The 25,857-nt window shown below is 47.7% G+C and overlaps 1 protein-coding gene across 4 annotated transcripts in view; it reads left to right on the plus strand.

The window, feature by feature from the left end:
• DLG3 (discs large MAGUK scaffold protein 3) overlaps positions 1-25,857 on the plus strand; it is a 363,030-nt gene that overhangs the window by 23,649 nt on the left and 313,524 nt on the right. For all 4 annotated transcript variants that reach the window (XM_073640945.1, XM_073640947.1, XM_073640948.1 and 1 more), the window contains exon 4: positions 6,528-6,665. In XM_073640945.1, the coding sequence (XP_073497046.1) occupies positions 6,528-6,665 (138 nt within the window). The remainder of the gene's footprint in view (positions 1-6,527; positions 6,666-25,857) is intronic.

Here is a 25,857-nt window from a genome sequence, read left to right on the forward strand (position 1 = left end):
GTTAAAATTTGGTTGATCCGTTCTACTTGGCCATTGGACTGTGGGTGATAAGCAAAAGAAAAGTCCAAGGTGACCCCCAGCAGTTTACACATGGCTCGCCAAAAACGAGAGGTGAACTGAACCCCTCAGTCGGATACGATGTGGAGAGGAAGACCATGAAGACGGAAGACATGATGGATAAAGTCTTTAGCTAACTCTGATGCAGACGGAAGACCCGGCAGGGGAATAAAGTGAGCCATTTTGGAAAAGCGGTCAGCGACCACCCATATGACCGTACAACCGGCAGAGACAGGGAGGTCCGTAATAAAGTCCATAGCTATATGCTGCCACGGGGCAGCAGGTACAGGAAGAGGAAGGAGACGGCCGGCTGGCAGATGTCTCGGAACCTTGTTGCGGGCGCAGGACACACAGGCTGAAACAAAGTCTATTACGTCCTTGTGCAGGGTAGGCCACCAGTAATGCCGGGTAATAAGCTGGAGGGTCTTTTTCTGACCAGCATGGCCAGCTAGCTTGGACGAGTGTCCCCAGTGTAGAACCTTCTCACGATCAGGAACAGTTACGAACGTGTTACCGGGTGGAAGACGATTTAGATTCACGGGGGCCACCTGCATTACTTTGGCGGGGTCGATGATGTGTTTAGGCTCCTCCTCAAGATCAGAGACCAAAAAGGATCGGGATAAGGCATCAGCTTTGATGTTTTTGTCAGCCGGGCGAAAATGAAGAATGAAATTAAAGCGGGCGAAGAACAAGGACCACCAGGCTTGGCGCGGGTTAATTCTCTGGGCACTCTGGAGGTAAGCCAAGTTCTTGTGGTCCGTGTAAATTATTACCGGGTGAAGAGCCCCCTCGAGCAGGTAATGCCACTCCTCCAGTGCCAGCTTAATGGCCAACAATTCTGGGTCTCCTATAGAATAATTGCGCTCAGAAGAGGAGAAGAGTTTGGAGAAGAAGCCGCAAGTTACCATTCTTCCGGAAGACGACTTTTGGGTAAGTACTGCTCCGGCTCCGGAGGAGGAAGCGTCGACTTCTAGAAAGAATTGTTTGTTGTCGTCCGGACGATGCAGCACAGGGGCAGAGGAAAAAGCTAATTTTAAGGAAAGGAAGGCCTCCTCTGCTTCGGGCGGCCATTCTCTGGGATTAGCGCCCTTACGGGTGAGCGCCAAGATAGGGGCAGTCCGGGAAGAGAAGTGCGGAATGAAGAGGCGGTAGTAGTTGGCGAAGCCCAGGAACCGCTGAATAGCCTTCAACCCCTCTGGTCGGGGCCACTTCTGGATGGCAGACAGTTTCTCAGGGTCCATTTGTAGGCCAGTCTGAGAGATTATGTAGCCCAGAAACAGAAGCGAGGTCTGCTCAAAGAGGCACTTCTCATATTTAGCGTAGAGGTGGTTCTGCCTGAGCCTGAGCAGGACCTGACGAACGTCCCTCCGGTGAGTGAGAAGATCCGGAGAGAAGACCAAGATGTCGTCCAGGTACACCACCACGCAGGAATAGAGAAGGTCACGGAAGATGTCATTGACCAACTCTTGAAAGACGGCGGGAGCGTTACAGAGACCGAAGGGCATTACAAGGTATTCATAGTGGCTGTCCCGGGTGTTGAATGCCGTCTTCCATTCATCCCCCTGACGGATACGGACCAGATTATACGCCCCACGGAGGTCCAGCTTGGTGAAGATTCTAGCCCCCCTCAGACGGTCAAATAATTCAGGAATGAGCGGAAGGGGGTATTTATTCTTCACTGTGATCTGGTTAAGGCCTCTATAGTCTATACAGGGACGGAGTGAGCCGTCCTTCTTTTTGACGAAGAAGAAGCCTGCTCCCGCCGGGGAGGTAGATTTCCGGATAAATCCCCGGGCCAGATTCTCCTCAATATATTCAGACATGGACCGGGTCTCAGCAGCGGACAAAGGGTAAATACGCCCACGGGGAGGAGTAGCGCCGGGCATCAGGTCAATTGGGCAGTCGTATGGTCTATGAGGGGGTAATGTCTCTGCTTCTCTTTTATTAAAGACGTCCGCAAAAGACCAATAGGGAACCGGTAGGCCGGGTAGATTGGCTGGGGTAGGAGAAGGACGAGCAGGATGAACGGGAACTAAACAAGTCTTATGGCAGTCCTGTCCCCAGCGAAGAACTTCTCCGGTCTGCCAATCAAGCACGGGTGCGTGTCTCTGGAGCCAAGGTAGGCCTAGCAAGAGGGCGTGAGAGAGTCCAGGCAGAACATGGAAGAAGATGCTCTCAGAGTGCAGCATTCCCACCTGCAGAGTTATGGATTCGGTGATGAGTTGGATGGGATGAGGTAAGAGGCCCCCATCCACGGCGGCGACAGATAAGGGTACAGCCAGAGGTTTGGTGGGAATGCGGTATTTCTCTACCAGGGACTGAGAAATGAGATTTCCGGCAGCTCCAGAGTCAAGTTGAGCCAGTTCAAAATAACGGTTCTCCCCGCAGATGATAGAGACCGACAGCATTAGAGATGGAGAGGGTTTATTTCTGTCTAGGGCGACCTCTCTGAGCGATCCTAGACACAGGCGTTTCCCGACCTCTCCGGACAGGAACGGATCCGGTGCTCCTTACTGCCACAGTAGAAGCAGCTCCCCTCGGCACGGCGTAATTCTTGACGGGTCTTGACCATCTTGGTCTGGTCGACCTGCATAGGCTCGGGTGAGTGCGCCGGGGGAGTAACGGAGGAAGTGATGAGTCTCTGGAAGGTAGGGGCAAGGCGTGGAAACCTCCTCTCACGGGTGACCTCTTTGCTGCGCTCCTGGAACCGGATGTCAATCCGGGTGGCAAGTGTAATTAAGTCGTCGAGAGTGGTAGGAATGTCCCGACCGGCGAGTTCATCTTTAATACGGCCGGACAGACCCTCCCAGAAGACGGACACCAGGGCGTCGTTATCCCAGGAAAGCTCCGAAGCAAGGGTACGGAACCGTATGGCATATTGTCCCACGGTGAGACTTCCTTGGCGGAGGCGTAGCAGAGATGAGGCGGATGAGGTCCTCCGTCCTGGTTCGTCGAAGACCTTCCGGAAAGCCGAGAGAAAGGCTGGCAGGTTGGACACCAGGGGGTCTCCTCTCTCCCATAGAGGATTTAGCCAAGCCAGCGCCTCCCCCGTGAGATGGGACATGATGAAGGCTACTTTGGCGCGGTCGGTGGAAAACTGGTGTGCCAACAGTCCGAAGTGCAGGGTGCACAGGTTAATGAAGCCCCGTGCCTGACCGGGATCTCCGCCAAAACGAGGCGGGGCGGGGAGGCGGGGACCAGGAAGAGATGCCATGGAATTGATGGGCAGCTTCCCCGATTGCATCTAAGTAACAGAAAAGCCCCGAACAATTTTCAGGAGCTTTCTCACCTATCACATTGGCTAATATCGCAAACGCCTGCAACCAGTTCGTAAAGGTCCGTGGTATCAGGCGGTACCTTCGTTTTTCTTCATCCTCCTTCTTGGAATCATCCTTTCTAGCCCTATCTAGATTGAAGCGTTCCAATGGAAGTAAAGAGAATATGTCTACATATTCCCCTTTCCATATCTTCTCCCTGACCTCAGGCTTCAGATGAGCCCCCAGAGGCCCCTCAAAGCAAACATAAACTTCCCCTTTTGCCATATCATCTAATCTTACATTATCATCTTTTTCTTTTTCACCCTCACCTCCCCCAATTTGTGTAGACCCTGAAATGCCCGTGTTAGCTTCGCCTGATGACAAATTAGCTCCCCCTGCGCCCGTTGTATTGGAGCCCCTCAAAAGCTCCATGTTGGAGTTACCTAACCCACTCTGTCCCAGCTGAGGCGATTGAAAATTACCCAGCCATGCAGAAGTAGGCGATACTGTGCCTTGTGACACATTCGTCCCCGTCCCCAGTAAAACAGCTAAATCCCATAAACCCTGCATGAGTAAACTAATGCTCCCGCCAACCCCCCCAGGGACGTCCTGACTATTAAATGCTAAGGATGGTAACGGGAGCCTGAAAGGAAAAGTTTGCGACGACTCACCTGGCTGCCTAGGTGCTGTGAACCCAGCAGCCGCAAATCCTGAATCCTGGAGTCGACAACCATCATCCGATCCTTATAGGCCCCGGTGTGGCGTGGGAGTGAGACCTGAGGGGCCAGCGACTTGCTGCCCCGCTATCGACTCTGATCCTGACCCAACATTTGTCGTTGCATTCGGCGACCAATGGCTGCAGCCAGCCTGGCTACAGTCGTGACCAGCTGTCATAACAGATAAGGGGGCTGGGCCAGCACTGTGCTGCCCGTATCTTTGAGTCACCTCTGCGGGACTGTTGTTGCTTGACCTCGCATCTACAGAGCCAGCCGCCTGCTGCATGGCTGCAGCGTTATGATTTACGGCCGCCGCGACCGCATTGTGGGCGGAGCTAGCAGTGTGGACGGAGCCGGCCGGAACCTGACCGCCCGTTGTTAAATCGTCCTCGCCTGCCGGAAGATGGGCGGAGCGATCGTCACTGCTCCCGCGCTGAGAGGCCCCCGGGTTAGGCCCCCATCCTCGCGTCATCCTTGCTGCACTACACCGAGCAGGCCCCCGCAGCTGCATGTGGCCTGCCGTACCTGGTCCTGATGACTCGCCGCCTCGTGTTGTAGAGGAGGAGGCCGGCTCCTCCTCCTGACGCAGGTCCCGGCGTGTCGCTGGATTCCTCCCAGAGCGGGAAGTACGGGCCGCGGCAGTGCGAGCCATATTCCCGGCTGGAGGGTCCCGAGAGGGGCTCCTGATACGCCGCCGGACCCTGGGGGTTTCTTTAGGGCTAAGGCGCGCCGGAGGCCTAGTCCTCCGCGGCCGTCATGACTCAGGAGCTGGTGTAGCGGTACCGGCTCCTGTACCCCCAAGCAGGTATTGAACTGAAGCCTGCAGCCAATCTGCCCCATTCAGGCAGGCAGCGTCCCGCAGCTGCTGGAGTATCCCTTCAATGGCTTCCATAATAAACAAGATGTTGCTTAAGGGATGATGGCAACCTGAAATGGCTGCCAAATCCCAAATGGCCGTCCCTATATACCCCCACTCCTCCCCCACACATGCCCCTACCCCCAAAAATACCCTCCCCTACAATATACACCAATCAAATTGAAGATAAGCACCTACCCGAACTCTAGTCACCCCTATCTAAGCAAGCCCTTCCCCCTGTATCCTGCATTAACCCTGTCATGCCTGCCTCCCTCTAAAGCCTGTGGCTGAGTACAGCCTCTCTTGACTACATGTGCACATGCGGATATTAAGCGATTCAATGTGCTTATGGTACCCGGGTCTGGAGAAGAGGAGACTCTCCTCCAGACCCGGGTACCATAGTACCTGTAAAAAAAAATAATAATATTTTAAAATAAAAAAAAACATTATACTCACCTTCTGATGGCCCCCGGTCTTCTATCCCGTATGTCTTGGCTTGCAATGGAGTAAAAGGACCTTCCATGACGTCATTCAGTCATATGTGACAGGTCATGCGACCGCTGACATCGGCGTTCGCGTGACCTGTCACATGACTAAATGACGTCATGGAAGGTCCTTTTACACCACCGCGATACACCGGGGAGCCAGGACGCACCGGAGAAGGAGACCGGGGGCCATCGGAAGGTGAGCATAATGTTTTTTTTTATTTTTTACCATTTTTATTCTTTTTTTTTAACTAACTTGGTCACACTATGTAAAATCCATGCCTGTTGCATGCCTGTTGCATGGATTTATATAGTGTTACCAAGTTGTCAAACACTTTTCCAAGTGATGCTAAAGTCGCTTGGAGAGCGCTTGATAACCCGCATGCGAAATTGCATGTGCAAAACGCGTGATAAACGCTTGTCCCTGGCTGAAAAAACGCATGTAAAATCCGCATGTACAATCCGCATGTAAAATCCACATGCGTTTTCTCTGCCAGGGAGATGCAGAAACACTCAGGAAAAATCCGGAGCATTTCTGCATCGTGGGCACATAGCTTTAACATGCACAAAATCTATCAGTCCACATGAGCGACTGTGATAAATTTGGCACATTGTCAGACTTTTGCACTATCTAGGTATTATATAAATCCTGTACTGCTACGAGCAGAGGCTATGTAGCTTTGTCCACAGCCATATAGACAGATATATCAGAAGATTTACCCAGCAAAGGCAACAAAATAAGCACCATGAGGTGTGAACAGAAAGTAAAATAATGTTCACAGACTATAGAGGTATTGATTATGAAGTTGAAGTGTGCTGTAAGAATATACAGCTGGTATCAGTGACAGCAGATTTAGTCTGACCTGCTGAAATCATTATAAATACAATCTTTGCAAGTAAAAAAGTGATCAGACAGAAACCCCACAAAAAGGGAAATAGTGGTGGTATGTTTTGGTACAATAGGGACAACTGATGTTTAAAGTTGTAGAATTTTCGACATGTGACTCAAGTAATAAAAGTAAATCCCACATATCTTTCCTTAATTGTGCACAATATTCCTAGCTTTTACATGGAATACTATTATATGTGGCATATATACTGTACTTTCTTGCTTCCTTGATGCTAAGTTAACATTTATTAACATTATTTCTTCTAGACTATTCAGGAATCGGATATTAAAGATAACATGGGATCCAACCTGGAGCCTCGGTGTGTTCGTGTAATTGGAAAGATTACAGAACAGAAGGAAACTGTGCAGACATTCCTGTGCCCAGAACACACCATTCTTCCCAAGGTAAGACTGATAGATATAAGTTTATACTGCTTTTCCACAAGTAACTTTACCAATGGGACTTTTGTTCTATATTTGCATAGACTTATATATATAGTAGATTTTAGGAATTGCATTTTTTTGCATTCTTTGAAATGTACCTCCTTTGTCATCAAGTGGAGAATTGGAAAATAAAGGTCCCCATACACATTGGACAAAAGTTGTTTGAATCTGCCAATTTCAGGTGTGATCTGCCCAAAGTGACTCAAGACTCATGCAGGGAAAATTGACCTCCTGTTTCTACATAGAACTTAGAAGGATTCAGCTAGTCATTTTTTAATCACCTGATGTCAAAGACCTAATGGAAAAGAGAAGAATTAGCTGGGTAGAAGGACATAATGAGCAATTATAAGTACAAGTACACATATTTTTTACTGGTAGTAAATTATGGGTATCACCTTCTAAACCTAGGTTTCATTAACTTATTTTCATTTTGAATGAACGTCATTATTTAAAAAAAACAACAACAATAAGAGATTAAGGTTTTACAAATGTTTGACTAGTCTCATTTAACAATCGTAATACTATTGGATTTTGCCACAAATTACTTTCTGTGCGTGTGCTTATGTAGTGAACTCTTTATTTAGGATTAAGTATTTTTTTTGTCAAGGGAGGGAGAATTTTAAACTAAAGAATTGGATATGTTTCTTAACAAAGTTTAGAAATGAATTAAATGCTATAATTTTGCCTCAAATGTATACTAAACTCAAACATGTCACTGGTGACGGATGTGACCGGGAAATTAAAAAAAACTAATATCACGGATAAGAATGTGGTTACCGTTAGCAGCAACTCTAACACCACGTGTGCTGGCAACAACCGTCCTGGCAGTAGTAGTACCAAACATAAGTCACATTTGTCCTCCTTTGCAGGCCCTGTGTCAGCACCCGGGCAAGTGCCGGGGCCCTGAGCAGGCGGGGGGCCCACTCGCCGTCGGGCACCCTGCCGCGCTATGGGACCTGTGAGGGGAGGAGAGCGGTGTCAGCTCCCTCCCCTCCACTTGCTCAGGGCCCCAGCAGCCGGCGGAATACTTACCTCTCCCCGTGCTTCTGCAGCAGGTCCTGTCTCTTCCGTGGCTGCTGCACAGTGACGTCTCAGGTCAGAGGACGCAGTGACGTCTTTCCACCACGCTCTCTCCTGAGCCGTCACAGCACAGAATGGGAAGACACCTGCACATGTGAGGAGTCCGGAGCAGCGGCAGCAGGTGAGAAGCTAGGTGAGTATTTGATTTTTTTTTTTTATTGTATGGAGGCATGGGGAATTATATGGTGGGGTGGGATGGGGGGGTGTGACATCCTGCATGGGGCATTATAAGAGACGGGGAGTGTGTGACGTCCTGCATGGGGCATTATAAGGGAGGGGGTGTGTGACATCCTGCATGGGGAATTATAAGGGAGGGGGGTGTGACATCCTGCATGGGGCATTATAAGAGAGGGGGGGGTGACATCCTGCAAGGGGCATTATAAGCGAGGGGGGTGTGACATCCTGCATGGGGCATTATAAGGGAGGGCGGGTGTGACATCCTGCATGGGGCATTATAAGGGGGGGTGACATCCTGCATGGGGCATTATAAGGGAGGGGGGTTACATCCTGCATGGGGCATTAAAAGGGAGGGGGGTGACATCCTGCATGGGGCATTAAAAGGGGGGGAAGTGACATCCTGCATGGGGCATTATATGAGGGGGGAAGTGACATCCTGCATGGGGCATTATAAGGGAGGGGGGTGTGACATCCTGCATGGGGCATTATAAGGGGGGTGACATCCTGCATGGGGCATTATATGGGGGTAACAGTCTGCATGGGGCATTATGTGGGGGGGACAGCCTGCGTGGGGCATTATGTGGGGGGAACAGCCTGCATGAGGCATTATGTGGGGGCACAGCCTGCATGGAGCTTTATATGGGGGCCAGTATTCTGTATGGAGTGTTATACGGGGGCCAGTATCCCGTATGGAGCATTATATGGGGGCCAGTATCCTGTATGGAGCATTTTATGGGGGCCAGTATTCTGTATGGAGCTATTCGCCGGTTTCTGAGCTATTGTAGAATTTACAATAGATATCGCTCATGTAATGTAAGAAGTGAAATCTTTGGCCTTGTACTATACATATATATATTTCTCTCCGGTATCTGTGCATCATGAATCATGGTATGTGTTAAAGGTGCCCACTGAGACTCCTACGCCCAGAGCCCACAAAAACCTGGAGCCAGCCCTGCTTCTTTGCAAACTCTGGCAAGTGCATTAGCGGGAAAGGATGTGAAGGGAGTAATGGAATAGATGTCCTGTCAATGACACCTGCTGTTTCTGCTCTGCCCCATAGTTCCCTAACCAAACGCATTATGGACAACAATGCCAATCTGTGTTGCAGGCTCTTAGGCAAGATGTAAAAGACACTGTCTGTGGTAGTAGCATTCTGAGCTAGGGCAAAGCTTGGGGTGGGAATAAGGCATTGGAGGGGACAAGGAGGGCTGTCCATTTCATATACAAAGGCACTTCTCAGCTGAATTATGATTGATGATGAGGATGTTGACTTTGTGTTAGACAAAATCTGATAACTAGACAAGGGTGACAAGGAGTTGTGTTCATCAGAGGAGGTTGCTGCCATCAGCGATACACAGTGCAGGCACCGTGAGTTAAAAACATACTGTGGGGTAAATCAGCTTTTCGTGCGGTCAGCTCTTTAGCCGGTAATGCTGCACATGCTGTTAGTTGAGGTGGCTCTACAGCGCCTGAAAGGTCTGGTCATGGTGGTGGCGAGTCATATGTGCGTATTTTTCATGTACGTACATTCTTTTGCAAGTTGATGCCAGATGATTCTTTGGCACACTGCAAGCTCTGCAAGAGGAAAGTAAGCCGTGGACGTCCTGGCTCTTGTAGACTAGGAACTAAGGCTCTCCATCAGCACATGAAGCAACATCATCTGCTCATTTGGTAAAGTCAAGTCAGCCAGGAATCAGAGCAAGCCTCAAGTTGTCCTCCTCCCCCTTCTCACCACGCTCATCTTTCTGTCAGCTATACTGCACCCGTAGGTAGCACCTCTTCGGTGTCATCAGCACCACCATCATCATTGTGATCCTCCTCTATTGTGTGTCGTACTCCAACTCTTCCTTCTCCATCAAAATGGCAAATATACATTGCCGATTGTGTGGCGAGGAAACAATCATATGCTCCCAGTCATCCACTGATTTGCCAACTAAACTCGCATCTTCTCAACTTGCTGGTGGTGCAGTTGCTGCCTTACCAGCTTGTGGATTCTGCTGCCTTTTGAGAAATGATGGCATGTGCTCAGTTTTGCTGGAAGATACCAAGCCGCCATTAGTTCTAACAGAAAGAGGTACACACTCTCTGTTTTCACGGCAGGAGAACATAGTGCGCTCTCTGGACTTGTCTTTGCACTCCAAATTGTACTGCACTATAGATACCATTGTTAGGAATCATGATTATGTGCTCCCACTTGGGAATGGAGCCGGTCCGATGCAACACTACTCCGGTTGCAGGCGCCCTCATTGTCCTGACCCTGGAGGTGGAGCTACTACTCATGCACGGAGACTGTCCCAATCTTATGGAGCATCGCGTTCTGGTGTTGTAGGATGTGTGAGGATGCAGGACGCCGTGTCTCTCACTTATTTCCCCGGTTGCCAGGCAATGCAGAACACTGCGTTGTCTGGCACTAAGCAGTGGTGGAATTTTGTTCATTCTGCTGTGCAAGGTAGCAGGGAGTAGCTATCTGGGGATGATTGTGAGGTATTCAACACCTGATCATTAGGCGGCTATTTAATCCTGCTCCCTGCTCAGTGCTTTGCTGTTTATTGCAGTTCCTATGTGCTGATGTTGGTGAGTGGTGCTCGCATTAGTGTTGCTATCTTTTCAGGAGTTTTATCATTTTCTCTTCTGGTTTCACTTCCTGGGGTTCTTGCAGAGGTACTCACCTTGCTCTTGACTAGGCACCAGCTGCGTCACCATATGCCAGCTGTCCGGTGACAGTGGGCTTGGTAAGGGCTCTGTAAAAGCCTTTGCTGGTTTGGTGCCAGTCTTGCTGGGTCCCTCTGCAAAGTGCATAACAACCTTGAGTAACAACTATGGCCAGTGCAATGCATGAGTTTCACAGCTCGCAGGGTGAATGTTTTCATTGGCAGTTATTCACCACTGGCATCTGGGACAGGTGGTGAGGCCTCAGCGACTGGGAGATATATCTCTTTCCACTGACAGGCAGCGGTTATATGTCTCCTCCAACACCTCTTCCAGATCTTGCTCAACGGACATTACATACCCTCAAGAAACAGCTCTGAAAATGGGGCTAATTTTTTTAAAGGCTCATGGCAACAAGTCAGAACTTCTCCATGCTCAAAATGGTGCCATTGTTTTGTCTCAAGAAATAAGGGGATATTTGGACGGCTTGATAAAAAGCCTTTTGCCTAATAATTTTGTGATTAGCAAAGCAGTTGTTGACCACAAAAAATGGATATTTTTTCACTTCTAGTTGAGAGGCCATTACTTTTTCACTTTCAAAACAGTACAAAACACCTGTTTTGTTTCCCTATTAAAAGGATAATTTTTAGACAGCATATAGAAAAGCAATTACTTCTTTCTTTAGCAAAGTGCAAAGCCCTTTATACTCCTCAGACAGAGATAATTGTTGCATCCAACTGTGTGAAAATGCCAAAGCTTCTTCCATCTATATGTATCTGACGCGCCCCCTGGGCCAGTGTTGTTTGGGGGATACCCGGAGCCGGATCAGATGGGGGTTGTAGTCTCCGAGTGGCGGTGACCCGGTCCGTGCCCAGGGTGTCAAGCTCAGTGTGTGGCAGTCCTACAGATGTTACTGGATGTTCTTTAGTGTCGACTACGCCACCCGTTGATTTGCGGTCACTACGGCCGCCGCTGCAGCAGGGTCCGCTGAGGCTGGTGGTGTGTGTGCAGCTCAGGTAGTATAACCCCCAACGGGAGGGGTATAGCCTCAGGGGGTCAGTTGTAGAGGGTGGTGGTTGTGGTGGTGCAGTGAGAGTGGTAATAAGACTCCGAGTCGGGCTGTGCAGTTCAGGGTTTTACTTACTGCTTTTGTGTTGGTCACTCCGGCCTTGAGTGACCACCCGAGCCGTGCTGCGTCCACCAGGTCCTGGACTCGGCCAACCCCCAGGTGATTATGGAGCGTGGTCCTGAGCTCCCTTTCTGACTTGTCCTTCTCTCTGGCCTTCCCCACCAGGGATCCACCTAAGTCCGGCTCCCTCGGGCCTCTTGTTGGTAAAACCCTTGTCTCTGGGTTCCCTGACCCTATTCTTGGTTTGCCTTCCGGGTGGATTTAGTGGGTGGTCGTGGCAGATCCTGCCCACGACCTCCGGTCTCTGGCTAAGGATTAGGGCCCTCCACCAGCTTGGGATCCGGTACCCTTGTGCCAACTCTTCACCCTCTGGTCTAATTTTGGGTTCTTGGAGTTCCCTCTTCTCCCCCTCTGGGTCCTTCTTTCTCCTCTCTCTCTCTCTTGGCCTTGGAGCTGGCTGAGCTGCTCTGCTTCTCTGACTCAACTCTGACAGACTGACCCTGATCTAAGATGGTTCCCACCTTATATACTCCCTCTATGTGTGAGCTCAGGTGACCAGCACCCAATGAGCTCCTAGCATTACCCAGACTGCTCCCCCTATCTGCCCCTACACTACTGGGATGTTCCACCCCCCTCCCACTCCAGCCAGGGACAGACACTGTCGTACCTGCACATTTCTCTAGTGGGAGTACCATTGGTCTGTCCCTCGGAAATGGGATGTGTGTAGTGCATGCAGCCTACTGAGCTCAGTTCCACACTCCATCCTTACCCGGGAGTGGAATACCACACCTCTGGCTTGAGGCGTAATACCCCTGTAGCAGCCGAATCCTCAGGGTGCTACATTCCCCCCTGGTAAATCACAGCACGTCCTCGGGCTGTAAGATATAAAAACATCCAAAACATACAAATTTTTTTTTTTTTTCATAAACATAAACATATAAAACATCACATAAAACTTTTCATAAAAACTCTTCATAAATAACGTCCTTGTAAACACTCTTGCTCCTCCGGCCACGGTGCAACTTGTGACCGGGAAAAGCGCGACAGTCTCTTTAAGAAAAACAACAGTTTACTATAAAACCGGTAGGGGGCGCCTTAGGAAGCGCAACTATATACAAGGGGAATATGGCCGCTCTCAGTCCTCGGCCAGGTAATGGGAATAGGGACACACGGGTTAACAGTTCACTCTTGTCCCAACGGGGACTTATTTAAAGCAGCAACAGTTCACTGTACCCCGATGGGTAACTATTTACAGTCTCTTTACCGTACTTTAATGACGGCGTCCTCCTGCTCCTTCTTTGGATTTAGACCCGTCCGGGTCCTCCTGCTCCTCCTCACACCGCAGCTCCTCCTCCGTCAGGCGATGTACATGGAGGGCGTAGGGTCCTTTGGCACACTTGTGCCGGGTGAAGGTGACCTCGTCCCCTACGTACAGGTCACGACCTCTGTGTCCCTCCGGCAGATGGCTTTCTACGTCTCTGCGTGTGACAAAGACGTCGCCGGGGGTATGATGGTCTTTTATGAAGCCCCACCCATGCTGCAGGTTGAATTTAATCACAGTCCCGGTGGTACGGGGACCATGAGCTGCACGGGGGTTCCTCCTGGTCCGGCTCTTCAGCTCCGCGCTCCTTATCTGTGCTTGCTGTTCCCGGACCCGCCTCTCTCTCCGCTCCTTCTCGAAGACCTCGAGCTGCTGGCGGCAGCACTCTGCACGCTCCGCTGCGGCCGCCCGAGTCTTCTGAGTGAACCCCATGAGGTCTCCTCCGGTGGGGTCCCACTCAAACTGTGCCTCCTCTAGCGGGGGCTGGGTCCTCCTGACGGGCTTCGGAACCGGAATCAGGGGTTCATCTAGGGGTCTTTCTTTCCGGAGTCGGGGATGGTGAAACTCCGGTGGCCATATGAAGGGCTGCCCATCCGGGCACGTATGCTGGGCGAACAGGTCCTCACCCAGGTGCGGTACTTTAGGTGTTATGGGCGCTGTGGTGGTAGCGGCGCCCGGGTTGACCAGGCCTTGCGACCAGGCTTGGGGCACGCTAAAGGAAAAGGGCACCGTAAGAACGGCGGCGCCCGTGGTTACTCGGCCCTGCGACCAGGCTGGTAGCTCCGCGGAGGTAGGGGGCGCTGTTGGAATGGCGGCGCCCGGGGGTACTAGGCCTTGCGACCAGGCTGATGGTATTTCCTGCTTTGCCGCGCTCAGGGTCGAAGCGCGTGACGTCACAGGGGTCGCGGCCGCGGGTTCCGGTTGAGGCCTAGTCTGCGGCGGTGACGATGCAGCGACGGGCACGGCAGGGGGAATTTCGGGCTCTGCGACGGGGAGCTGGGGCAGGTACACGGTTTCCCGGCTCGGGGTAGAGACGTCCCCTTTACCTGCCTCCGTCCGTTCAGCTCCCTTCTCGGCGCTGTCTCCGGCCTTGAGTCCTCCTGCACCATCCTCAGAGGCGGTCTGTCTCCTCGTCTCGGGTGGCGTGCTCCGCTGACGGGTTCCGGTCTGCTGGGCCATCTCTCGGCTCCACTCCGCCAACGTCTCTCGCTGCACCCGGGCCATCCTCCGTGCGAGGCCCTCCAGCGCAGTCTGTGCACACTCCCGGTCTCGGGGGAGCTGTGCCAGGACCTCCACTAGGCCTAGTGGGGTTGTTGCTTGCAGCAGGCTCCTGACCACTGGGTCGGTGCTGCCTGACTCTCCCTCCATCTCCGGGTAGGCTTTCTCTGGACTCCTCTCCAGACTTCTTGTCTCCGGGTGCGCTCTCTCCAGACTGCTCCAGGCGACACCCATCTTTGCTCTCTTGTTCTGTCTCCGCCCACATTGAGGGTGGTCCCGGGGCAACTTTGTGATTGTCAGTTCCAGGGGCAGTTCTCTTACGCTGATGGACACTTCCAGCATCACAGTCTCTGTTGGTGGGCGCGGTTTCCGCTTTTGGCACCATTCTTCGACCTGGCCCACGATGGGAGGTGGCCTCTTGCCACCCTCTGGCACGCCCATAATGGCGTCCGCTCTTCCAAGGCGGGAAATCTTTGGAAATGGCGGGAATCGTCTCCCAGTGGCGGGAAACTCCATGGATGGCGGGAAAAAGCTACAAATGGCGGACAACCGGCGGGAAACGACCTGTGATGGGGTCCGTTGGCGGGGACCCTCCGGAACCGGTGGGAGACTTCTTTTTAAGGTAACGGTGAACTTTTCTTCAGGCACGCAGTACCCGGTTGTTGCGGGCACGTAATCCTGCCGACTACGCCAAAGTTGACGCGCCCCCTGGGCCAGTGTTGTTTGGGGGATACCCGGAGCCGGATCAGATGGGGGTTGTAGTCTCCGAGTGGCGGTGACCCGGTCTGTGCCCAGGGTGTCAAGCTCAGTGTGTGGCAGTCCTACAGATGTTACTGGATGTTCTTTAGTGTCGACTACGCCACCCGTTGATTTGCGGTCACTACGGCCGCCGCTGCAGCAGGGTCCGCTGAGGCTGGTGGTGTGTGTGCAGCTCAGGTAGTATAACCCCCAACGGGAGGGGTATAGCCTCAGGGGGTCAGTTGTAGAGGGTGGTGGTTGTGGTGGTGCAGTGAGAGTGGTAATAAGACTCCGAGTCGGGCTGTGCAGTTCAGGGTTTTACTTACTGCTTTTGTGTTGGTCACTCCGGCCTTGAGTGACCACCCGAGCCGTGCTGCGTCCACCAGGTCCTGGACTCGGCCAACCCCCAGGTGATTCTGGAGCGTGGTCCTGAGCTCCCTTTCTGACTTGTCCTTCTCTCTGGCCTTCCCCACCAGGGATCCACCTAAGTCCGGCTCCCTCGGGCCTCTTGTTGGTAAAACCCTTGTCTCTGGGTTCCCTGACCCTATTCTTGGTTTGCCTTCCGGGTGGATTTAGTGGGTGGTCGTGGCAGATCCTGCCCACGACCTCCGGTCTCTGGCTAAGGATTAGGGCCCTCCACCAGCTTGGGATCCGGTACCCTTGTGCCAACTCTTCACCCTCTGGTCTAATTTTGGGTTCTTGGAGTTCCCTCTTCTCCCCCTCTGGGTCCTTCTTTCTCCTCTCTCTCTCTCTTGGCCTTGGAGCTGGCTGAGCTGCTCTGCTTCTCTGACTCAACTCTGACAGACTGACCCTGATCTAAGATGGTTCCCACCTTATATACTCCCTCTATGTGTGAGCTCAGGTGACCAGCACCCAATGAGCTCCTAGCATTACCCAGACTGCTCCCCCTATCTGCCCCTACACTACTGGGATGTTCCACCCCCCTCCCACTCCAGCCAGGGACAGACACTGTCGTACCTGCACATTTCTCTAGTGGGAGTACCATTGGTCTGTCCCTCGGAAATGGGATGTGTGTAGTGCATGCAGCCTACTGAGCTCAGTTCCACACTCCATCCTTACCCGGGAGTGGAATACCACACCTCTGGCTTGAGGCGTAATACCCCTGTAGCAGCCGAATCCTCAGGGTGCTACATATCTGCCCCCAAAAAGAGGTAGTTTTTAAACAATTTATATAATTTATGGAGCCTACAAAGTCTTACACTGTAGTGTGTTCTTAAATACATGTTTGGTTACCTCTAGTTACCATCCGTTTCCCCCTAGCCAGAAAGGTTGAAGTCATTTGAACAATAAAAAGGCTGTGTTTACATCACAGAACTTATTGCGTATTTTCCAGGTAATTAGAGGCTTTTAAATTATGCGATTCATGCACATTTATTCACCACAAATCAAATTCTGTGGGAGAACTCTGACGAAGTCAGCTAATTCGAATTTCAACAGATCGGATCCACTCTTCTCTAACGTTAAGCGAATAATCCTGTTGTTTACATTGTTTAGTATGAAATTTGTCTTTTTGTTTGAAGTACAATTTTTCTGTATGAACGCTATAAGACAAAATAGGAGCGATCCATGGTGAAGCCCTGGTGATAAGAAACCGAGAAGAGTAGATGAAATCTGCTCAGCTGATGGAGTTGTACAGGCACAACGCTGATGAGAGTAGTAGTGAAGTGGTATTCCTCGTATAGACTGCTGCTCCACTCCTTGAAGCCAACAGAACAGTTCAGTAAAACAATTGTGGGGCAAAAAATAAAAAAAAAACATTGTGGTGGACTCTGTCACGATGAACACAAGGATTAGCATCTCCTTGAATCACAGCTTTCTTTATATGTTGTTTTATATACTTCTTATAACTTGTATGTTAGCCTGAAAAAGAAATCAGATCAATTTTGAAAAGCGTTGCTGTCTTTTAATAAATGATCTTTATTTTTCCACACCTTCTCATCCATGTCTTCTCTGTGACAGCGCCCACCACAAACTTTTTTTCTTATTTTTTTGTCTCGCATTCTACAGCACCAATCAGAACTGCCAGCTGTCATTTTTTTTGTATAAAAATAGACAAATATCATTATTTTCATAGTTTTTTAGAATATATATATTTTTTTACAATGACTGACGAAGACTGACATATCACTGTAGGTATCTGGCTACATTAACAAGCAGCCGAAAACACGCATCAGCGCTGCGCCACTGCAGTCTTTTAAATGCTCCTTAAACAATCACTTAATTTTGAATGAGAAACAGATGTTTTACTGCAAAATTAAGTGATTGCTTGAGGAGCCGTTAAAGACTGCAGTGAATCAAGACATGCAATAGTTTTCGGCCACTTGCAAAGTATGATGGCAGGCTCTGAGTTTTTGCTCTTTCTTTAACACAATTGCTACTCTTCAGATTATTCTCTTTTCTTCATTAACAGCTATGTTACCAAAGTACATCCTTTTCACCTTCTTCTATACATTAATCACCCTACTGCCACCACTGCACACCCACGCACAATCCAACAAGAGCTACGTGGAGAAAAAAAAAATACAGCCTACAAGTGACAATTACACATTAGTTAATTCCACATTTCTCCTCCCGGCATAAAGCTACAGCAGTCATAGAAATGTGAACTATACAAATGTTTGTACATGGATTTAAAAAGAAACCACTAATCTCTGTTGGTGCGTTGTCAATGCTGAAACCCAGGATGAGATGAAAAAAGCCAGAAAAGTATTTTTCAATGGGACAGCGTATACGGTACTTATTTTTTTATTCTTTGAGATGAGAAAAATTAGATACAAACTCTGCAACTGCGACTGAACGCAAAGGCTTTGTGCATTGAGCATGTTGAAATACATGGTGTGCGGTAACTGTGCTGCAGTCTGTGGACCATTGTCCAAACAATCATTTCCCGCAACCGATTTTTAACATAACATGATAGCACTGTTCCTGCCGTCATATCACAGTCTCTTCTTGTGTTTTTCACATTGGCTTCCTCCTCTTTATACATTGCACAGCTGGGCTTCCTTAATGCGCCTCCTCTATAGTTATTAATAGTTTTCTCCAAGAGACAGACTCATTTGTGCTAGTTCTAAATAAGAAAATAGTGGGATTAAGGAAAAAGATTTACCAGTATATTGCAAAGCAGATGCAATATATATATATGTGTGGCTTGGGTGCAGCATGAGATATTTTTTATTTTAGTTTTTGCAACAGTTTTATAGGCAGTGGCACATATTGGAGGCCACTGCTGTATAGTAATGTCATAGATTGATCTGGTTAAGTCAAGCCTTTGCCCACTGTAATTTTTAGACAAAATCACCCGAGTAATCTGTTGTGCTATTCTGTATGTAGCTCTCGGCTTACAGCATGTGGCTTCTGAGCTGCTGGCAGTTACAGAATCTGGCACTAGATATGTCTTTGTATTACTAGAACCTGGCAGTAGTCAAAACTGTATTAAAGTCAGTTAAAATTAGGGTAGCGCTCTATTTGCACATGTGTCAAGACTTATTTTTACAGGTGCTATGAAGGATTTGATATGATCTGTTTTGTAACAGATTCTGGTAGATCCCTCTGCCCAGAGTAATTTAGTTGAGGTTTCATTTGCTTACCTGAATAGTATTCCACTGCAATTTGAGAAAGGCTCATTGTAGAGATGAAAACATATGCACAATATAGATGAAATGAATCTGTCACACACGTGGATCGTGGACCCACTTCGCCATGGGCCGGGCTTACCCTGGATGGGTATGGCTAAGCGGCTACCTGGTCTTCGCTACAGCTTCGGATGGTGGAGTTAGGCTTGAGCTGCAGGTAGCCACCAGGTACCACCCAAAGGGCAGTCATCGGTACTGCTGAGGCTGACCCCAAGTGTCAGGATCACAGTCACGGACAAGGACACAGGTAGGACACAATCATGGAATCACAGATAGGCTAGATTTTGGAACCTGTTAAGACAACACGGATTCAGAGTCACAAGACAGAACGGACACTGGTGCTGGTTCAGGTACCGCTGGAGCAGTTGCAGGTTCAGGTACCGCCAGAGCGGTTTCAGGATCAGGTACCACCAGAGCGGTTTCAGTTTCAGACAACACAGGTAGCAGGAATATGTTCTGGTTTAGACAACACGGTTAACTAGAACAGGGACCTGGCAACAGACTAGTTACACGAACACTAACTAACCAAAGAGGAAGCGTTTCTCAGGCACCTCCCTACAGGGGAAAGTGCCTTAAATATCTGATGCCTCCCAGTTATTGGCTGGGGGCATTTCCAGAGTGAGCGCTGTCCCTTTAAGAAGCGGGGTGCGCACGCACTAAGTGTGTTGCCGGGAGACCTGTGTGATGTGTGCAGGCCCATGGAAGTAGGAAGCCATGGCAGAGGGAGAAGCCACCACGGAGCACCCGGGTGAGTGAGTATGTTGGCATCCCTGCCAGGAGGAAGGAGAAGGGCCATGGAGGGACGCCAGCATTGGAGTTACACTTTGAGATCCGGGTGCTAAGGCCCTTCTGATTGTTTAGTGTGGTAGCGGAAGTCTATACATCTATAAAACCTTGGCATTCACCCCGCGTCATTGTAAATAAATGGCGCAGGGTTAATGCTCCTTCAATCTAGCCATAATCTCAAAATTATCGATCCTGTTTGTGATTACATTAAGAGACTGAAGAATTTGCATACATTTACACCCACAGAAGGTCTGTAGTTAGTTCTCCAAAATGTTTGGAACAACCTCCCTGCTGAGTTCCTTCAAAAACTATGTACAAGTGTACCTAGAAGAACTGATGCTGTTTTGAAGGCAAAGTACGGTCACACCAAGTATTGATCTGATTTAGATTTCTCTGATATTCATTCACTTTGCATTTTGCTAATTGATGAAAATAAACTATTCACACTTTTATTTTTTAAAGCATTCTTACTTTACAGCATTTTTTCCTCCTCTGTCTAAAACGTTTGCACAGTGCTGAAGCATACAAAAAACTAGGATATGTCCATAAGGCAGTAGGACCCGTAGGCCACTTTTATCACATTACTACTCTAAAATGATTTTTTACTATGATAGGAAAATGCTTTCTGTGTAAAAGAGCTTAGAAAAGCAATAAACTTTTCAAATACATTTCATTTTCAAAGCTGCATTAATTTTCTATTACAGGTTGCTAATGATATAGCTTGTCCATTAGTAAGCTTCTACGACTCATCCTGCTCTGGTCGAGCATGCGCAGATGTTTTCTGTAGTAAATGGGTTGTGTGTGTGGAGACTGGATCCACACATAACCTACTGTGAATAGTGCTCATAATACTGCCCGGAGAGGAGGAAATCGGAGCATTTATTTGTGGGAGACAAACATCTGTGCATGCTCGACCAGAGCAGGACAAGTCGGAGAAGCTTGTTACTGAATGAGCCAGTTGTAACTAATTAGCTATTATTAGTGTGGCGCCCCTGCGAGTCCAGTTGCCACAGAGGTACTGCATCTCAGCCAGAGTTGTGGTACCCCACTCTCAGGTAAGGAGGGAGCACTACCCAGGACCCAAACACTCACATCCAACACTACACCATTCCTGAGAGAGGGTCCAGATAGCTCCTGAGGGAGAGCACAGACCGGGTCCCTGTCTGGAAGGTGGAACTAAGTAGAGGAGGTGGGTGGAGGATGTAGTTTAGGGGAGCACTGAAGGAAGAGTATAAAAAGAAGGGTAGAAACATCTAGAAGGAGTTCTGTCTGAGGACCACTCCTGTTCCAGTGTTAGGAGCAGGAATTCAGGGAGTGAGGACTAGGGCCCAGTCAGAGAGGCCCAGTAGAAGAGTGAGGAGAGAAGACCAGAGCAGCGAGGAGGGCTCCAGAGAGAGAGAGAGAGGATCCTAGGGGCACGAGAAGTGCAGAGTCCACCCGAGTTCACACTGACCATGAAAGGATCAGGCCGCAGTAGGGGACCGGCCCCAGACTAGTGGAGGACTGCAAGACTCAGCTAGCAAACCGGAGGTTGCGGTATCTTCAAGTGCCGTAGCCAACAACCACACACATTCGCTGAAAAGGTGGCCTTATAGGACAAAAGGGGACAGACAGGACATCGCCCAACAAGGCCCGTGGCCACTGGCTCGGGACACTGTGTGTGAGGCGCAGGGCAGGAGGGCGAGAACCAGCGCAGAGAGATGACCTGGGAAGGTACACAAGAAGAGGGTGCCGATTAAGTGCATCGAAATTATCTGAGAGTTGGCTGGATCACTTCCCCGGAGGACACAGGACGACGTGGGCGATTATAATCTGGCCGTTGTAACCTGGAGCATCTTAACAACTGTGAGTAAAAACTTGAAGACTGCACCCCGCTGAGTCCTTGACTTAATTGCTGCGTCACCTGCCTTGCTCCACAACACCAACATCCCAAATTCTCCCATTTAACTACCCTGGGGCCTAGCTCTACCCATGGAGAGCTGAACCATCTCTGCTGCGTCGCCAACAGCCCCAGTGGATGTGAACAGCAGCGGTGGCCACCTATAGCCGCATACCACGGATGGCGTCACGAACTTTATCCCCAAAACATTATTTCCCCAATTGACTTTCCTTATTGACCACCCTGGGCCACGGACTGGGCCACTGCCACCGTGACTACCCCAGGGGGCGCGTCATTAGCAGCCTGTAACAAGAAAATAACACAATTTTGAAAATGATTTGTATTTAAAAAGTTTGTTTTTTTCCAAAATATTTTACACAGAATGCATTTACTATCATGATAAAAACCCATTTAAGTAGAGAGCTCGTAAATTCCACTGACTGATCAAAGAGAGGACTTTCATCCAGGGAGGTGGCCATGTGATCTTTTTTTTAATAACTTTGCCTATTATAATAAATAATATAACAATAAGAATATTATTAGATAATTGTGTTATTAATTTTGTATTATTATCATTATTATTAACAGGGTTTTTTGCACAAATCTTACTTGCATCTGCAGTGAAAAAATGTTATTTGGAGAATGAAAAAGTTTTGCACTGGAGAGGTTTGGTGAAATGTTATTGCTGCTCCAATACAGGTTATAGGGTTATTCCCAGCTCCAAGATCCTATCCCTACATGTAGTAGGTGTAATAATAATAATATTGGCAAATACCTCCAATTAGAAATGTAGTATAGTTTTTCTGATTCACTATGTCTCTTTCCTCAAGTGCAGGCATTGCATGACCTTAGGTATCCACAATCACGACCACTAGTAAATAGCTAACTGTCACTATATCAGTGGTCGTAACCATGGATACCTAAGGTCCTGCAATGCCTGCACACGAGGAAAGAGACATAGCGAATCAGAAAAACTATACTACATTTCTAATTGGAGGTATTTGCTAATATTATTATTATTATTATTATACCTACTATATGTTGGGATCGGATCTTGTTTATGGGAATAACCCTATAACCTGTATTGGAGCAGCAATAACATTTCACCAAACCTCTCCAGTGCAAAACTTTTTCATTCTCCAAATAACATTTTTTCACTGCAGATGCAAGTAAGATTTGTGCAAAAAACCCTGTTAATAATAATGATAATAATACAAAATTAATAACACAATTATCTAATAATATTCTTATTGTTATATTATTTATTATAATAGGCAAAGTTATTAAAAAAAAGATGATAGGATGGAGACTTTTTTTTTATTCCTTTTGTACCTTTGAGAGTCTTTCATGATAGCCAAGAGCCTAAAAAAGACCTGCCATAGTTACATGCCTATTAGGCTTTACACCAAGTGTACCAAAGTATTATATTACCCCTACTATAATGTCATGTACCAGGTGTAGGTGTATGGAGTGAGCTTAGGAGCCGAGTTCACTCCACGCAGGGCTGGTGCGAGCTGCGCTATACAGCCAGTATCTACCTGTAAACGCAGCAATCGGAGCCACAGGCCACACTTCAAAGGAGACTGTTGTACTGTTTTCTGCAATAAGAAAGCATTGCAGTATATAGTAAAAGTGGTCACATGAATGAAGGTTCAAGTCCCCTATGGGGACTAAAAAAAAGTAACAAAAATGTATTAAAAAAACTAAAAGAGAAAATGATATCTCCATTTTACCCAGTTAAAAAGAAATATGTATACTGTATATACTGTGCTGGGGGGAGCGGTTGTGGTGGAGGAGCGGGGCACAGGAGGCAGCAGCCGCCTGCTGCAGCCTACACTGTCCCCACTGCTAAAGAAAATTAATATTCACTGCCTGTGGGCGTGGGGAGCACTGAATATTCATGCTCCTTAATAGCGGCACACAGTTTTAATGCCTTCAGTCATGAAAATACAGAAAAATCTTTAAATGAGAAGGTGTGTCCAAACTTTTGGTCTGTACTGTATATATACCCCTCCAGCAACATTCGGACTATAAGACGCACCCCCCGTTTTCCTCCAAAATTTTGGAGGAAAAAAGTGTGTCTTATAGTCCGAAAAATACGGTATATAAATATATATATATATATATATATATATATATATATATATTTTTTTTAAATAAGCATATTTGGTATTGTTGTGTCTGTAAAAGTCCAATCTATCGCATTTTAAAATCCCCTAAAGGGACTAAAAACTTTTGAAAATTAAATAAAATTAATGAAAAAAAAACTAAAAGCACAACTGTATTGTTGTAACAAGCCATATAATAGATTTTATATATCATTAAAACCCATCAGGAGAATGATGGAAAAAAACAATGTCAAAATTGCTTTCTTCACTTTTCCTCACATCCCTGTGGTTCTATTAATTATATATATGCAGTTTAAACCAGAAGTTTACATACACTATATAAAAAGACACATATTCATGTTTTCTCAATATCTGTCATGAAATCAGAATAAACCTTTCCAATTTTAGGTCAATTAGGATTACCATAATTTTTAATATTTGCCAAATGCCAGAATAATGAGAGAGAGAATGTTTTAAGGCATTTGTATTACTTAAAAACTTAATTTTAACATTGAGAGATAGAATAACCAAAACAAAAAAAAAGAAAATCACATTGTATAAATTAGATATTTTTTTTGCATTTTGCAGTGAGAAATAAGTATTTGATCACCTACAAACCATTATGAGTTCTGGTTCCTACAGACCAGTTAGACGCTCCTAATCAACTCGTTACCTGCATTAAAGACAGCTGTCTTACATAGTCACCTGTATAAAAGACTCCTGTCCACAGACTCAATTAATCAGTCAGACTCTAACCTCTAATCATCCAGTGTTCAAGAGCCATGTAGCTCGAAACGCGTATGGACTGATTCCTGTTATACACACCACCCCTCTTTATTGCTTTGTTGTCTGAGATGCAAAATTTTTCAGCAATTTTATTTTTAAAGGATTTCCAATAAAGATTTTGTGAATTTTTAATTACTCCGGTGTGTTGAGCTGGTTCCAACTCTAATTTCCTCAAGACTCTAAACTCTACAACATGGGCAAGACCAAAAGGCTTTCTAAGGATGTCAGGGACAAGATCATAGACCTGCACAAAGCTGGAATGGGCTACAAAACCACAAGTAAGACCCTGAGTGAGAAGGAGACAACTGTTGGTGCAATAGTTAAAAAATGGAAGAAATACAAAATGACTGTCAATCGACATTGATCTGGGGCACCATGCAAAGTCTCACCTCGTGGGGTATCCTTGATCATGAGGAAGGTGAGAGGTCAGCCTAAAACTACACGGGGGGAACTTGTTAATGATTTCAAGGCAGCTGGGACCACAGTCACCAAGAAAACCATTGGCAACACTTAAAGGTTTAAAATCCTGCAGTACCCCCTGCTCAAGAAGTCACATGTGCAGGCCCATTTGAGGTTTGCAATGAACACCTGGATGATTCTGTGGGTTATTGGGAGAAGGTGCTGTGGTCTGATGAGACAAAAATTGAGCTCTTTGGCACCAACTCAACTCGCCGTGTTTGGCGGGAGAAGAAGGGTGAGTACAACCCTAAGAACATCGTCCCAACCGTGAAGCATGGTGGGGGAAACATTATACTTTCTGGGTGCTTTTCTGCAAAGGGGACATGACAACTGCACCGTACTGAAGAGAAGATGGATGGGGTCATGTATCGCGAGATTTTGGCCAACAGCCTCCTTCCCTCAGTAAGAGCATTGAAGATGGGTTGTGGCTGGGTCTTCCAACAAGACAATGAGCCAAAACGTACAGCCAAGGCAACAAACGAGTGGCTCAAAAAGAAGCACAGTAAGGTCATGGAGTGGCCTAGCCATTCTCCAAATCTTAATCCAATAGAGGGAGTTGAAGCTCCGAGTTGCCAAGCAACAGCCTCAAAATCTTAATGATTGAGAGATGATCTGCAAAGAGGAGTGGACCAAAATGTAATTGTTTTTATTCTATGTGGTTTGTGTATATATGTACTTATTGAATAATAAATAAATACTTATTAGGTGATCCCCATTGTTTGCATACTTCTTTTTTCTTGTTTAGCTTATACTACTTTAGTATGCATTAGGTTGATCCCTGTATGATATGGTGGTGCCCACTCTTTTGGTTTTATACCCCCATGCTTAATGGTTAGCGAGATGTTTTTTTCCTGAAATTCTGTGCCCTTTTTTTCTCCACATATACCTTTGATCATTGTTTCTAAAGAGTTCTATTTTAACCTCATCGGTCTACAGGACTTCTTTCCAAATTGCATCAGGCATGTTTAGATGTTCTTTAGTATACTTCTGGCACTGAATTTTATGGTGAGGACGCAGGAGAGGTTTTCTTCTGATAACTCTTCCATGAAGGCCACATATATGCAGGCATCTCTGAACAGTAGAACAATGTACCACTCCAGAGTCTGCTAAATCTTTCTGAAAGTCTTTTGCAGTCAAGCGGAGGTTCTGATTTGCCTTTATAGCAATCCT

The sequence above is a fragment of the Phyllobates terribilis genome, unplaced genomic scaffold (assembly GCF_046119375.1).
Source record: "Phyllobates terribilis strain yellow unplaced genomic scaffold, ASM4611937v1 Scaffold_7__3_contigs__length_470593459, whole genome shotgun sequence".
Lineage (NCBI taxonomy): Eukaryota > Metazoa > Chordata > Amphibia > Anura > Dendrobatidae > Phyllobates > Phyllobates terribilis.